Source organism: Podarcis liolepis (genome assembly GCF_965112155.1).
Source record: "Podarcis liolepis genome assembly, chromosome: 15".
NCBI lineage: Eukaryota > Metazoa > Chordata > Lepidosauria > Squamata > Lacertidae > Podarcis > Podarcis liolepis.
Window position 1 is genome coordinate 22,631,931 of NC_139566.1, and position 16,791 is coordinate 22,648,721.

Below are 16,791 nucleotides of genomic sequence, written 5' to 3' on the forward strand. Positions count from 1 at the left end.
ATCCAGGATAACAGCAGGAAGCAGCGGGAAATGGCGCTGGAATAAGGGAATTTCCCACAAAAAAAGGGAAGGTTGACAGCTATGGTTGCGGCACTCATCTCGCTTCAGGCCAAGGCAGCCGGCTTTTGTCCACAAACAGTTTTCCAGGTCATGCGGCCAGCATGACGAAACTGCTACTGGCACACAGAGGACTGTGATGAGTGCCAGAGCACATGGAAACGCCGTTTACCTTCCCGCCGCAGCGGTACCTATTTATCTACTTGCACTGGCGTGCTTTCAAACTGCTAGGTTGGCAGGAGCTGGGACAGAGCAATGGGAGCTCACCCTGTCACAGGGATTCGAACCACCGACCTTCCTATCAGCAAGCCCAAGAGGCTTGTCTGCACTATACATATAAAAGGCAGGACCATACTGCTTTAAACAGTCAGGGCTTCCCCGCCCTTAAAGAATAATGGGAACTGTAGTTCGTTAAGGATGCCAATAATTGTGAGAAGACCTCTATTGCTTTATGTGGTTGTACAAACAAATCCTGCTTCACAGGGAACTCTAGAGATTGTAGCTCTGGGAGAGGGAAGACCACCACCCAATATACTTGGCATGGGTGGAAAATGCATTTGAGCACTAATAATGCCTTTTGCCTGCCTGGATGGATGGAGGAGAGAAGGGTGGGTGGGTGGGTGGGTGGGTGGGTGTGTGTGTGTAGAAAATAGCCCCCTGTGCAAAGGGAAAGTTTGCATCCCTTGCTCTCCCCGATTTTGACTCTGCCACCACCACTGCCACGTGGCCCCTGGGAGGCTGCCCAGAAGGAAAGGTGGCCCTCAGGCTGGAAAAGCTTCCCCACTCCTGCTCTAAGCACACTAAAAAAATATCCTGGCCAGTGATATGTTCATTTGCCACCATGTCATGAGCTGCCCTCCTTCACTCCATCCCCAGCTTGTTCTTCAAGGCCCGGAGCTCCTTGGCGTGGATGGCACTCCCACCGCAGACAATAACGACAATGGAGTCCAGTTGACGGCTCAGCCGCCCCTCTTCCTGCAGCTGCTGGAGGTAGCCTGAGTAGAGGAAAGCCAGGGTGACAGCACAGGCAGGCTCCACCAACATGCGCTCGTCATCTGGAAAGGGGTGAGAAATAAGGGAGCAAGTGAAAATGATGTATCGTTGGTATTTAAGGTAAAGGTACCCCCGCCCATATGGGCCAGTCGTGTCCGACTCTAGGGTTGTGCGCCCATCTCACTTAAGAGGCCGGGAGCCAGCGCTGTCCGGAGACACTTCCAGGTCACGTGGCCAGCGTGATGAAGCTGCTCTGGCGAGCCAGCACCAGCGCAGCACACGGAAACGCCGTTTACCTTCCCGCTATAAAGCGGTACCTATTTATCTACTTGCACTTAAGAGTGCTTTCAAACTGCTAGGTGGGCAGGAGCTGGGACCGAAAGACGGGAGCTCACCCCGCCGTGGGGATTCGAACCGCCGACCATACGATCGGCAAGTCCTAGGCACTGAGGTTTTACCCACAGCGCCACCCGCGTCCCTTCGTTGGTATTTAACTCCCAGTAAATCAGCAAAAAATGTATAAAACAAGGCCAAGTGTATGCTGGTAGAGTAAGGAAAAAGAAGGCACCTTTTAGCATATGTGGTGGAAATGTAAGAATTTTGGGAAATGATATACAGTGGTACCTCGGGATGCGAACGGGATCTGTTCCGGAGCCCCGTTCACATTCCGAATGGAACACAAGACAGCACGTCTGTGGGTCACGTTTTGCTGCTTCCGCTCATGCGCGTTATGTCATTTTGAGTGTCTGCGCATGCGCGAGCGGCGAAACCCGGAAGTAACGTGCTCTGTTACTTCTGGGTTGCCGCAGAGCGCAACTCAAATGCGCTCAACCCGAAGCACATTCAACTCGAGTTATGACTGTATAATGAGTTGGAAAAAATGTTTAAAATAACCTTTTCTATTAAAAAAAAAACCCCGAAGGAATACTAGGTGCCGAAATCCCACGGGAGCAGAAAAGACTATTTATGTATGTGACCACAGCTGCGTGGATGTTATTGGCCCAGAGATGGAAAGAAGATAAACTCCCTTCCAGAGAAGAATGGCAGATGAAGTGAATGGACTATGCCAAAATGGCTAAAATGACCGGAAGAATCAGAAACCAGGAAGACCAAAATTTTAATAAGGAATGGGGAAATTTTATTATTTATCTTAAAAACCATTGTAAACAGTTAAAATCGTTAGTAGGATTGGAATGACACTTGTAGTTTAAAAGATGCAGGAGGAAATGATTAACAATAGGACTCACAAAGGGGAGGAAGAAAGTCCAGGAGATTCTTTGGAATCTTGTTTTTATGTTGTATGTTGGATATGTGACTGTAAAATTTTAATCTGAAAAACCAAATAACCAGCTGCCCTGATCCCAAATCCCAGAAGGATCTGTTAATTGGTTTTATTTATTGTTATATCCACTCATTCTGTTCTGAATAATGCCTTTTTGTAGGGAAAGGTTGGGGGGCACTGGGGATAAGTTTATGGAAGCAAAGGGACAGTGGCCCGAAAAGGTTTGAGAACCTATGAATTATCTCTATGATCTCTACTGACAGATTGTCTGAGAGCTCCTACAAGCCACTAGAGGGAGCTGTCTGCCTACCAGTTGCCTGCCTTCACCACAGCTCTATGCTTCCAGTGTTTCAGGGTTAGCATTGTATTAAATGTGGAGCATGGAAGTGTGGTCAGTGATTTAAAAATAAAATAAAGTTAATATTAATTGTTTGGGATGGCAACTTTCATCAGAACCACAGCGGGGGGAAATCACTGTCTGTGACACCCTTGAAAACTCACCCAGGAACTGCTCGATGGCTTTCACCGCTTCCACATCATCTAGCACATGAGAGATGATGCAACACTCGCGGGCACAATCCAGAGCCCTCTGTGCCACTGTCTTGGCTCCCAGGCACATGGCCACACTGCAGAATGGACAGTAAAGAGCAAGGTAAGTTTGCACTCATGCCCAGGGAAGGCGGGAGGGTAGGAGTCATGAGTTAGTCGGGGGGGGGGGAGACTCTATGAATTGAAAGTGGAGACACAATATGTACTTTCCCTTGTTTATTTGTTTGTACATATTGTATCACAAAAAACTTAAATAAAAACTTCCCAGGCCCTGAGATCATCTTCTGAAGCCCGTCCTCGTGTGTCACCTCCATGAGTGGTCCAGAGTGTGGCAACACGAGAACGGGGCCTTTTCTGCAGTGGCTCCCCTTCTGGGGAATACTCTCCCCAGGGAGGTCTGCCTGGCGCCTTCATTATACAACTTTAGGTGCCTGCCAGGCAAAAATGTTCCTCTTTGGTTGATTGGCATCCAACGTCCTTTAAAAATGTGTTGGTGAGGGGTTATTGGGCTGTTTTTCTTTCTGTTTTGATTATGTGTTTCGTGTTTTTATGTTGTGATTTTATGTTGTAACCACCCTGAGACCTACGGGTATGAGTGGTGTACAAATCATAGCCATCATCACCATCGTCACCATCATCTGTGATGTGACAGACCAGCTCCACTGGGGCTCCAATCCCCTCAGCTGCCAGCTGAGGGCAGGCATTCCATCAGGCTGCCTCAGTGGGAGATGTGGGAAGTGGCGCTCATCCTATCAGCTTCACTAAAAGACCAGCTGCATCAGGTACCTCCTGCCCCTGAACTGCCCCAGCTGCTCATTATAACAGGGGTCAGCAAACTTTTCCAGCAGGGGGCCGATCCACTGTCCCTCAGACCATGTGGGGGGCCGGATTATATTTTGAAAAAACAATAATGAACGAATTCCTATGCCCCACAAATAACCCAGAGATGCATTTTAAATAAAAGGACACATTCTACTCATGTAAAAACACACTGATTCCCGGACCATCCATGGGCCAGATTGAGAAGGCGATTGGGCCGGATCCGGTCCCCAGGCCTTAGTTTGCCTACCCATGCATTATAACAACTGTTGCCCAGGTTTGATTCCAGCCCCCTCTCCACACACCCTGCCCCTTCCCCCTTGTGTGACGTGGGTTGTTGTTCTTTTAATTGTAAGCTCGTGGGCAGAGAGAGCTGTCTCATTTTAACTGATTGTCATATAGCTCATTTGGTAGAGCACAAGACTCTTAATCTTAAGGTTGTGGGTTCAAGCCCCACATTGGACAAAAGATCCCTGCATTGCAGGGGGTTGGACTAGATGACCCACGCGGTCCCTTCCAACTTTACAGCTCTGTGATTCTACATTCTGGGAGACTTTTTGGCTGAAAAGTTGGGTATGGATGCTGGAAACAAACAAACGGCCCTTTTCCAGGATGGAACTCTAGACAGTATAACAAGGGTTACCAGGAGGTCTCCATTGAGGCACTGAAGAGACCCAGGTCCTGCTTTGCTTCAGCAAGGCAGCTTATTGGAACCAGCCTACATTTTGTACCACAGCTAGAAAAATAGGAGGAGGAAGATTAGCTTAGATAGCTCAGTTGGTTAGAGCAGTGTTTCCCAACCTTTTTTGGGCAACGGCACACCTGTTTAATGAAAAAAATCTCGCGGCACACCACCATTACAGCCCCGTGACGTCAGCGCGCAGCGTCACGCCGGGAGGGACGCACGAAAGTGAAAGTTTTTTCCCTCCCCCTTGCCGGGGAACCTCCAAGCTTTGGGGGTGGGAGGAGGCAGCAGAGCGAGGGACTGAGGGACGGCGGCAACTGAGGCGGCGGCGGCTGTTGTGGTGGTGGCGGCGATAGCGGGCGGAGGAGGGGGCGGCGGCGGGGCTTGAGGAGCCGTCGCCGGGAGTTGCTGCTGCTGTTGTTGCTGCTGCTGCCTGGACATGCCGGCCTCCTCCTCCTCCGCTGTCTCGCGCTCCTCCCTTTTGCACGCGCTGCCCCGCCGCTCGGCACCACCACCGCGGAGCCGCCCCCGGCTCGACGCAGATCCTCGCCGCCGCCGCCTCTCACTGCCCGACTCGCCCGACTCCCTCCCACGGCACACCAGCCAACGTCTCACGGAACACTAGTGTGCCGCGGAACACCGGTTGGGAAACACTGGGTTAGAGCATGGTGCTGAGAATGCCAAGGTTGCAGGTTCGATCCCCGTACGGGACAGCTGCATATCCCTGCATTGCGGGGAGCTAGACTAGATGATCCTCAGGGCCCCTTCCAACTCTCACACTCTATGAAGTGAGACGGGAAAGCCCCTTTAATGGCAAACTCAGGTGGGGAGTGCTAACAGGTGAACCCAAAACAGGGACCCTGGGGGACAAGAAGGAAGCACCAGCATGCTCAGGATAACCCTGAAGTTTTCAGGAGTCCAAACTTTTTTTCTTTAAGGGAGGAGAAGAAAGAATGAGAACATTTTGTTTCAACACCAAAGCTCTTTCCTTCAAGGTGGGGTTGCTGCCATCTCCAGTGCACACAACTCACCTGGTTATGTCAGGCAGAGTGACGAGCCGTCCTGCTTTGAGGGCTGCGTTGTAGCTGTCAGCACCTCTTGTCTCCACGGCGATGACGGGCACATCCTGCCAGCCCACCTCTTGCAGACCAGACACCACCCCACAGAGCAGCCCACCTCCGCCCACAGCGAGGACAATAGCTCCTGGCTTGGAATCCAGGGAGTCCTTCAGCTCCTTGATAATAGTGCTATGGCCCTTCCTGTGTGGAGAAGAAATAAAAAAAATCCTTCCAGTAGCACCTTAAAGACCAACTAAGTTAGGTCTTTGTATGAGCTTTCGTGTGCATGCACACTTCTTCAGATACACTGAAACAGAAGTTGCCAGATCCTTCTATATAGTGAGAAGGTGGGGAGGGAGAAGTGGAGAAGAGACATCTTTGAAGAGACTGTGTGGGGAAGAGACATCTTTGAGAGATTGACATTTGTGGGAAGGATGCTCTGAGCCATGGATGGCCCAAGACATTTTGCTGCTGGAGGCAAGGAGAAGAGGGCGTCGTTCAGGCAGAAGCTCACTAGACTAGTAGCTTAATCTTACTTGGCGATGGGACAGCTAAGAACATAAGAGGAGCCTACTGGATGAGGCCAATGACCCATCTTGTCCAGCATCCTGTTCTCAGAGTGGCCAACCAGATGCCTATGAGAATCCCACAAGACAGGTTTGAGCACAAGAATACTCTCTTCTCCTGCGGTTTCAAGCAACTGAAATTCAGAAGCATCACTTTCTCTGACAGTAGAGACAAAGCATATCACCATCACTAACACCCATTTATAGCCTTCTCCATTAACTGGTCCAATCCTCTTTTAAAGCCATCCAGGTTTATGGCCATCACTGCCTCTGTGTGAGCCAGCTCCATAGCTTAACTATGCTCTACATAAAGAAGTACTGTCCTGAATTTTCCAACATTCACTTTCATTGGATGTTCAGGAGTTCTGGTGTTATGAGACAGGCAGAAAAATTATCTGCCCACTTTCTATCTTCTAACATGTTGCATCTTACTTGCCTTTCCTTCAAAATAAAAAGTCCTAAAGGCTTCACAGGGGACTTGCTGCATCCCTGAGGACAGAAACGTATTTAAGGGAGTGCAGTGGAATCCACATGGCACACATAGTTCCATCCTCTGACACATTGTCACTGCTCCCTGTCCCCCAGTATCTACCGCCCGAGGCAGGTTATAAAAATCTTCCTGGTGTTCCAGGACAGTGCTGAGACAACTTGTATCTTGTACCTCAGCTTAAGGATCGCTATCCATGGTCCTGAAACTCGCCCCAAGGTCCCTCTCCAAGGTGCTGATCACAACAAAATATAGCATTTAGGGGAAATGAAGAATGAATGAGCTCAAACAGCAAGGACATAAAGCACGACCCTTTCTACTCATTTGTTCCTCATTTGTTTTGGAACCAATGGAAATTGGACCAACTGGGCCCCAGCAGTAGGTGGAAAGGGCACAACTCTATGTCCCCAACAAGGACTCTTCAGTTAGATGGGTGTGGAGAGCCCCAGTACACAACAACCTCTTATGGATTCTAAGGTGGAAATTCTGCAAAACACATTATTGGTGAGGTCAGTTTCAGGTACACAAGAGTGCATCCTAAATACAAAACGGGTAAGAACCAGTTTAGGAAGAACCTATCTGACAGAGTGAAAATCAAGTCCAAATAAGGGACAAGGAGGGCTCTTCATGCAAAGCAAAATACTTGGGTTGCACAAGTGTTTTTAAGGACTATGGTTGGATGAAGAGATTATGACAGGGGTCAGCAAACTTTTTCAGCAGGGGGCAGGTCCACTGTCCCTCAGACCTTGTGGGGGGCCGGACTATATTTTGGAAAAAAACCCACAAACGAATTCCTATGCCCCACAAATAACCCAGAGCTGCATTTTAAATAAAAACACACATTCTACTCATGTAAAAACACCAGGCAGGCCCCACAAATAACCCAGAGATGCATTTTAAATAATAGGACATATTCCACTCATGTAAAAACACGTTGATTCCCAGACCGTCCGCGGGCCAGATTTAGAAGGTGATTGGGCCGGATCCGGCCCATGGGCCTTAGTTTGCCTACCCATGGATTATGAGGTGCCAGGGTGGCAGGAGGGGATTGGCTAGAGAATAAACAGCCAATATGATGTATTTATTCCTATAGTAGAGTGTGTGCTAATGGCACTGCTCTCACAGACTCCTTTGGACTCTGTCCAGAAATGTGTTACAGTTGTGCCTTGGTTCTCAAACACCTTGGAACTCAAACAACTTGGAACCCAAACACTGGAAACCCAGAAGTAAGTGTTCCGGTTTGTGAACTTTCTTCGGAAGCCGAACATGCTCCTTTTTGAGTGTTACGGTTCTGTTTTGAGTGCCACACTTCCGTTTTGAGTGTTACACTGAAGTCTGTTTTTGCTATTCATTTTGCATTTGCGTTTGCGTTTTTGTGGCTCTTTTTTGTTTTGTTTTTGTGACTGTCTGGGAACCCAGTTGAGCTACTGATTGATGGACTGATTGATTGTGTGACTGCAGTACATTGTTTATTGCTTTCGTTTTATGGATCAATGGTCTCATTAAATAGTAAAATCCATGTTAAATTGCTGTTTTAGGTTGTTTTTAAAAGTCTGGAACGGATTAATCCGTTTTGCATTACTTTCTACAGGAAAGCGTGCTTGGTTTTGGAAAGCTTTGGTTTTGGAACGGACTTCCGGAACAGATTAAGTTTGAGAACCAAGGGACCACTGTACTGAATAAAGTCTGTCTAATAAGGAATCTGGCGTGAGCCTCTTTATTGGGCCCCCAAAGGGGATTTTCTCCCAAAATTTACTTCCCAAGGACCTTACCACACCAATGGGTGGTCAAAAGGGTGGATCTTGACCCAGCCGTCAGCTTCAGCAAGCTTCTTGGCTCTTTCTTCAGTATCGTCCCACACCTGCCGGAATAATAATAATAATAATAATAATAATAATAATAATAATAATAATAATAATAATAATAATAATAATTTATTATTTATACTCCGCCCATCTGGCTGAGTTTCCCCAGCCACTCTGGGCGGCTTCCAATCAAGTGTTAAAAACAATTCAGCATTAAATATTAAAAACTTCCCTAAACAGGGCTGCCTTCAGATGTCTTTTAAAAAGAAGATAGCTGCTTATTTCCTTCACATCTGATGGGAGGGCATTCCACAGGGCGGGTGCCACTACCGAGAAGGCCCTCTGTCTGGTTCCCTGTAACCTCACTTCTCGCAATGAGGGAACCGCCAGAAGGCCCTCGGTGCTGGACCTCAGTGTCTGGGCTGAACGATGGGGGTGGAGATGCTCCTTTAGGTATACAGGACCAAGGCTGTTTAGGGCTTTAAAGGTCAGCACCAACACTTTGAATTGTGCTCGGAAACGTACTGGGAGCCAATGCAGATCTCTCAAGACCAGAACAAGAAACAGGAAGACCTCCACTGAAATGTGAGGAGACCTTGATTACCCAATTCAGCACCAGCTGAATGAGGGGAATTGTCCTGGAGGGCTTCTTCCTTCACTGGGTCCCCCTGCCACCCAGGTTAGGCATCAGGTATGGGCCCTCCCAGTGTGCTTGGGCACTGGCAACTGCCCAAGTGTGCCCAGCGGTGGCACCAGGTCTGCCCCAACCTTACCCGTGATTCAGAAGCATTCGGCACTTGTTCCTCCACTCACCTTCCCAAAGATCTCCACCTCTGCACCAAACTTCTTTAGTTTATTCACCGTTGACAGTGGAGTACTTCCATGGACGATGATGGTGGCAGGTATGCCAAGTTTTTGGGCAGCATACGCTGCAGCAAGTCCAGCGTTGCCACCTGCAAGGAATGAGTGGCAGCAGGGAAGAGGAAAACATTTCCACCAGAGTTGAAGTACAGTTTTGGTGCAACACAGGGCACCTTCAATACTGGCCAGAGGAGAGCGGCCTATGTTGTACCTGAGGACCCCAGACTAGCTTAGGGGGCATGTGGTACACGCACTGCTGCCCAATCCTCACCTCTCATCATGCCAAGGGAGGATATGACCCCATTTTACACTAAGATACCTCTTTTTTATTTTTTTTGACAAAGTAATAATCATAAATAAATAAAAATAAAAATGTGCGCCATGCCATTGTAACTATCCAACCTCCCAAAATTTCAACACCCCTTGCGATGGTTTGACCGTTTCCATTTTAACAGTGCAAATTCTACAATCGCCTTCCATATCTCCTCAAAATCATTTCTCCTGCGTATTACCTCAATGGCACATGTTAATTTATCATTTAATAGCTATATCCTGCACCTATTTATATCATTCTTCCATTTTATGTTCTGTTTGCCCCTATCACTTCCTAGCTATCAGAATTCGTGCAGCTGCTGTCAATAAATTTGTAAGCAAGTCCTTCATTGCCTGCGAACCTTCCACCTCATCATAAATTGATAATAATACTACCTCTGGACTTTCAGTCAGCTTTAACCCAGTGATTTCTGTTATAAGATATCTCTTTGAATAGTGATGGCTTCCCTCAAAGAATTATGGGAACTGTAGTTTTTAAAGAATTGATATGAGACCCCTATCCCTCACACAGAGCTGCAATTCCCAGAGTTCTCTGGGAAGAGGGATTGGCTGTTAAACCACTTTGGGAATTGTAGCTCTGGGTGGGGAATATGGGCCTCCTAACGACACTCAGCACACTTAACAAACTACAGTTCCAAGGATTCATTGGGGGAAGCCATGGCTGTTTAATGTGAGGTGATACTGCCTGAAATGTATAGTGCAGATGGGTTAGGGCGATTGGGAGGAATAGCCAGGAGGCTGCCACCATCACCACCACATCTGCATCTGCCACCTGAGTTTGGAGTCATCTCGTTTTGCCTAATGGCAGGGCAGGCCCTCTGAATACACCGTACAAACTGAATCAAGGTCAAGAGGAGTACCGTATTTTGCGCCCCATAGGACGCTCCGGCCCATAGGACGCACCTAGTTTTTTGGGGGGGGGGGAATAAAGAAAAAAAATTATTTCCCCCCCAGGTGCGGGGCTGGAAGAACCAGGTCGGGGAACAGTGGGAAGGCACTCTCTGCCTCCCCGCTGTCCCCCGAGCTTGTGGGGCTGGCAATGGGGAGAAGTGCGCTGATCCCGGGACGGCAGGCAGCTCTGCGCCGCCATCTGGAGCGGGGCGGGACTTAGTGCCCCGCTCTGGATGGCGGCGCAGATCTGCCTGCCATCCCGGGATGGCAGGCAGCTCTGCGCTGCCATCGGGAGCGGGGCGGGGCTTCGCCCCCGGCTCCCCGTGGCCGCGCAGAGCTGCGCTGATCCCGGGACTGCAGGCAGCTCTGCGCAACCCTCGGAGCCGGTCTCCCGAGGGTTCCGCAGAGCTTCCTGAAGCCTGGAGAGCGAGAGGGGTCGGTGCGCACCGACCCCTCTCGCTCTCCAGGCTTCAGCGAAAGCCTGCATTCGCCCCATAGGACGCACCCAGATTTCCCCTTCATTTTTGGAGGGGAAAAAGTGCGTCCTATAGGGCGAAAAATACGGTAACTAAGTCACACACAGGGCGTTGTTTGGGCTTTCCTGACAATTACAAGAGAAACATTGGAAGTTGAAAGAAGGACCATGGGCTATGCAGAATTAGATAAATTAACAGGAAGAATTCGAAACCGGCGGGACCAGAGATTCACAGAAGACTGGTGTAAATTTACGGACTATTTGAAAAGTAACTGTGATGATCAAATTACGTTTGTAGGTTTGCAAGAAGTTTTGTGAGGTGAATTATTTGAATTATTGCAACAATGGATAAAGAGGAGAATTGTTAGTTAAGATAATTAAAGGCAATATGAATTTAAGAAATGCAGAAGAAATGATAAGAATGGTGGATCATCAGAGGTGCTTATGGAAGTCCAAAAAGATTGTATAAGAGGTGAAGTTTTGTTGTATGTATGATAATTAATATGTTAAAATTAATAAAAATTATTATAAAAAAGGAAGTTGAAAGAAGGACCGAAAAGGCACCTGGATATTTACTTACCTGACGAACAAACCAGGTGTTGGCAGCCCTTTTTGGCAACCTGAAATGAACAGGAGAGGGAGTTCAGTCTGAGAGAGGGGAAGGTGTGAGAAGGCATTGATCTGGAGGAGAATGCCATATGGAAACTTGGAGAGTATTATTAGAAGCACAGGAAGCTCCCTATTTAGATGAAATGACAGCAGCAATTCCTGCACTGCAGAGGGTTGGACTAGATGACCCTTGGGTCCCTTACACAGTTTCTGCGATTCTAGGGCTGAGCCCAGTTTCTCCTCCTGGGTGACTTAAACGACCTTGCCCTGGTTTCTTTTTCCCCCTTTCCCCCCTTTTTTTATTCCCCTGGTTTCTGAATGTTGCCATTTCTGAGCCAAAAATGTGTCCTTTTATTTTATTTTATTTTGGCATGTTCTATTTGTGTCATGCAGATAGGACATTGTGTTACTGTGATAATATACATCGGGTTGGAAGATAAGCTTGCAAATTAGCACAGTGTGCCGCGTGTTATTAAGCCCTGTAACAGTGTTGCCTGAGCAGATATGGGTCAGAGTTTGTTATCCTGGACCATTACAGGGTTGGATCCCCATATTTGTGACTCTCTTACGTAGTTTATTATTTATTTCTGCACTTATTTAGTACCTTTTTATCCCCCCCCCTTCCTGTGGCATGTGGTTCTCTACCTGCCAACACACACTCCCCCATTCTATCCTGTTTAGGGAAGCTTTTAATGTTTGATGCATTCTTGTATTTTAATATTTTGTTGGAAGCCCCCCAGAGAGGCTGGGGAAGCCCAACCAGATGGGTGGGGTATAAATAAATTATTATTATTATTATTATTATTATTATTATTATCCTCACAACAACCCGGGAATGTGTGAGAATTTGAACCCTGGTCTCCCAGCTTGTAGCCAAACACTCTAACCACTACACCACATTGCCTTGTTGGTTGATTTTTTTTTAAAGATCAGCTGTTTTGTATTGGGGAGCTGCCCATAGTCAAAGCTGCTGTTCTTCCACAAAGGAACTTCCAGGGTACTTGGCAGACACTCACCTGTTGGCAAAAGTAGCCAATGCCCCGGATTTTGAAGGAACCCGCGGGTTGGACATTCTCCATCTTCATATAGACTTTGGTGCCCGCAGCTTCAGAAAGGGCAATGCTCTCCAGGACAGGCGTCACAACGTGGAATGGTTTTCCATCCCTGCCACCAAAATGGTCCCCTGTTGCTGTCATGGAGATTGCCTAAAACACACAGGTGGAGAGATGGAGGTTAGCTGGAATGCTTGGTGCTGGAAATAAAGGGGCTAGTGCATTGGCTCCAGGTACATTTCCAAGCACAATTCAAAATGTTGGTGCTGACCATTAAAGCCCTAAACGGCCTCAGTCCAGTATACCTGAAGGAGCATCTCCACCCCATTGTTCAGCCCAGACACTGAGGTCCAGCTCCAAGGACTTTCTGGCAGTTCCTTCACTGCGAGAAGCGAAGTTACAGGGAACCAGGCAGAGGGCCTTCTCGGTGGTGGCGCCTGCCCTGTGGAACGCCCTCCCATCAGATGTCAAGGAAATATACAACTATCTGACTTTTAGAAGACATCTGAAGGCAGCCCTGTTTAGGGAAGTTTGTAATGCTTTATATTTTATCATGTTTTTAATTTTACCGTGTTTTTAATAGTCTGTTGGGAGCCACCCAGAGTAGCTGGGGAAACCCAGCCAGATGGGTGGAGTATACTGTATTTTTCGCTCTATAGGATGCTCCCGACCATAGGACGCACCTAGTTTTAGAGGGGGAGAACAAGGGGAAAAAATTCTCTCCCTCTCTGCGCAGCAGCCCTTCAGCGAAGCGGCAGGAGAAACGGAGCCCCTTCCCTTTCTCCTCCCGCTTCGCTGAAGGGGCACTGCACAGAGAGGGAAAGCTACGCAGCGCCTCTCCAGCGAAGCGAAGCCAGGAGAGCAAGAGGGATCGGTGCGCACCCACCCCTCTCGCTCTCCAGGCTTCAGCGAAAGCAATGCGAAGCCTCCGGAGCGTGGCGGGAGCGCTCCCACTGCGCTTCGGAGGCTTTGCGTTGCTTTCGCTGAAACCATGGAGCCTGCATTCGCTCCATAAGATGCACACACTGTTAAGTTGTGGGTGAACATATCAGACGACACAGCGATTCTTCAAACAGCTCTTGTTTATTCACAGGCCAGGACAGAACTGAACTGAAGGGTTCAGTCAGCCTGCATATATAGAGCTCCAGTACAATGTAACTGTAACAATTTTCTAACTATCCAATCACTGAACGTCACTTTCGATCCCTTATTTGCATAACTATCTACAGTATCCCCCTGCTGGCCCAGGGTGAGAACTTCAGTACATAACACACACATTTCCCCTTAATTTTTGGAGGGGAAAAAGTGCGTCTTATAGAGCAAAAAATACGGTAAATAATAAGTTGTTGTTGTTTGCCAAACACAGTTGACTGTGTGACGATCTCCACCAAGGGAGAGCTCACCACACCATTGGTGAATTGGACTCATTGTTGAAACTGTTCTGGCCTTCAAACGTAAAATCAAAGGAAGATCCCTCCTGGATCAGGCCAGTGCCCACCTAGTCCATCATTCTGTTCTCACAGTGGCCACCCAGATGCCTCTTGGGAAGTCTGCAAGCAAGACCTGATCACAAGAGCTCTCTCCCCTCCTGTGGCTTCTGACAACTGATATTCAGAAGCGTTACTGCCTGCAGCTGTGAAGCCAGAGCAAAACCATAGCAGCCGGGCTAAGAACTGTGAATAGATCTGCAAGCCCTTATTAAGGTCTGGTCTTTACGCACTGAGAGAGTCACAGCTGTGTCAGCCTGTGCAACCAACAACCAAAGAAGAAATCCTTGAAAGCCAATGGCCTGGTTCAGTATAAGACACCTTCGGATTGTCCTAGCCAGAATTCCAATGCACTCCTTCCCAATATTGATTTATTTACTGTATTTTAAAAACTGAATTTAAATTAAATCAACAAAACAATGCCTGTTATTTGCAAATTCAAAAGATCTAGATTACTAAAGGCAGGAAAGTAACCTAGGTCACATCCATGCAATACATTTAAAGCACTCTTTAACAGTCATGGTTCCCCACCACCACCCAAGAATTCTGGGAACTGTAGTTTGTTACAGGTGCTGACCTCACAGACCTTACAGTTCCCAAGACCTGTAACAAACTACAGTTCCCAGGATTCTCTGTGACTGTTAAAGTAGCCTAATAGTGCTTTAAATATATGGCATAGATCAGGTCTCCTTAGATAGCGATGAAAGTAGCGGTGGCAATAAATCTTTCCCAAAAGACTTCTGGGACTCCAGAGGTATTAAATTGCCACTTTGTCTAACACTAAATGTTATAAAAGGCTCCCAGGTTGCCATAAGGTTCTCATATCCTGCACCTCCTCCAAGCACTTTGCTGCGAAAGCTTCTCAGCTGCTGCAATGAACCACTTTTGGCCACCAGCCTTCCATTGTCAACGGATATGAAAGACCGTGATGGGAAAGTTCCCAGGTTCAATCCCAAGCATCTCCAGGAGAGACCCTCTTCCTGAAACCCTGGAGAACCACTGCCAGTCAGTGCAGGCAATACTGAGCTAGCTGGACCAACGGTCAGGATCTGCATAGGGCAGCTTCCCGTGTTCCGGCACTCTGCAAGCACACCATCCGATGCAAATTTGGAAGGGGCCACCAATTTGGACAGCTTTAAAAGAGGATGCTGGTGGCGCTGTGGTCTAAACCACAGAGCCTAAGGCTTGCCGATCAGAAGGTCGGCCATTCGAATCCCTACGACAGGGTGAGCTCCCGTTGCTCGGTCCCAGCTCCTGCCCACCTAGTAGTTCGAAAGCAGGTCAAGTGCAAGTAGATAAATACAGTGGTACCTCAGGTTAAGAACTTAATTCATTCCAGAGGTCTGTTCTTAACCTGAAACTGTTCTTAACCCATTTAGCTAATGATGCCTCCTGCTGCCGTGCTGCACCGCCACCGAGCGATTTCTGTTCTCATCCTGAAGCAAAGTTCTTAACCCGAGGTACTATTTCTGGGTTAGCGGAGTCTGTAACCTGAAGCGTCTGTAACCTGAAGCGTCTGTAACCCGAGGTACCACTGTACATCACACCACAGAGGGGAAGTCTTGTGACCAGATAGATGCCCTGTGTGTCTGAGTGATGAGTCTGTTGCCCTGGTGGGGCTAACTATTGATGGAAGACATCAAGCTGGTCTACCCTGGCTGATCTCTCTCCTAAGGGTTCCCTACCTTTAAACCAGCCTTGGACCACAGTCCTTCTAACAAAGGACTCTTGCAAGTCGATGACGGGCCTCTAAAAAGCCAGACAGGTCACCACCTAATGTTAGACTCATACTGCGTACAAGCCATACGTTTCAAGCACATTACTTGCCCCTCCAAAGAATCCTGGGAACCGTAGCTTGCCCCAAACAGAGCTACAATTCCCCCAAGGCCCCAAGAAACTACAGTTCCCAAGATTCTTTGGGGGAAGTCATGGGCTTTAAAATTTACAGTTCATATGCAGCCTGGAACTCCTATCCTCACCTGGCATCCTGGACATAGCTGTCAACTTTTCCCTTTTTTAAGGGAAATTCCCTTATTCCGAATAGGATTCCTCGCAAGAAAAGGGAAAAGTTGACAGCTATGATCCTGGACCTTGGGGAACATAATTCCTTCCACAGCATTTAGTATGTGCCTGGCACTCCCTTTTCAAGCCAAACAACATTTCCCTGCAAATCTTTTGATTTCCTACTAAGGAAATGAGTTCTCCACTTCTCTAAAATCAGCTGTTTTAAAATTCTGGCCACATCAGTGCACAAATAACAGGAAGCAGGGGCTATTCTTCCCTCACCCACTGCCCAGCTAGGAAATTCAGCCCATGAGGATCCCCTGTCCCCACATCCATCCCAAGTGGCCACGTCCACCACTGAAGAGGTACCTCACAATCTGGACTCCCCAGGAAACAATGAGCTTCTCTCTCCCGTTCCAGAGGAGTTTCTCTCTCGCAGAAAGTTCCTGCCACCCTCAGCTGTGCGAGCAAAGTTTATTTGGAGGAGGGAACCTGGAAAAGTGCCAAGGGGCAGTGATCAAGGAACCTTAGCAACCGGCTCTCGTCAGTCCTGAGTTGCAAAGCTGCAGAGTTGCTCCTCAGAAGGCTGGGAATGATGACTGTTAGGATAGAGAGGGTGGGGGGAGAGCTTTATTGACACCCCCAGCTTTCGTCAAAAGAGGGCAACATTGAACATCACCATCTCTTGCTTGGCCTTCAAGAATTTGCACTGCTCATTTCATTTATCACACTTGCCACTGTGAGTCTTGATCCCAGCCCCTTTGGAAAGCACTTTGAG

The 16,791-nt window shown here is 48.0% G+C and overlaps 1 protein-coding gene across 1 annotated transcript; it reads right to left on the minus strand.

Moving 5' to 3' along the window:
- Positions 1-689: 689 nt before the first annotated feature.
- Positions 690-16,556, minus strand: SDSL (serine dehydratase like). The gene is made up of 8 exons (XM_083478847.1): positions 16,383-16,556; positions 12,487-12,675; positions 11,442-11,481; positions 9,115-9,254; positions 8,269-8,357; positions 5,417-5,644; positions 2,834-2,958; positions 690-1,112 (listed from the first exon to the last, which is right to left on the minus strand). Exons 2-8 carry the CDS (start codon positions 12,664-12,666, stop codon positions 919-921), a joined length of 996 nt encoding a protein of 331 aa, XP_083334973.1. The 5' UTR covers positions 12,667-12,675; positions 16,383-16,556; the 3' UTR covers positions 690-918.
- Between the last annotated feature and the right edge of the window lie 235 nt (positions 16,557-16,791).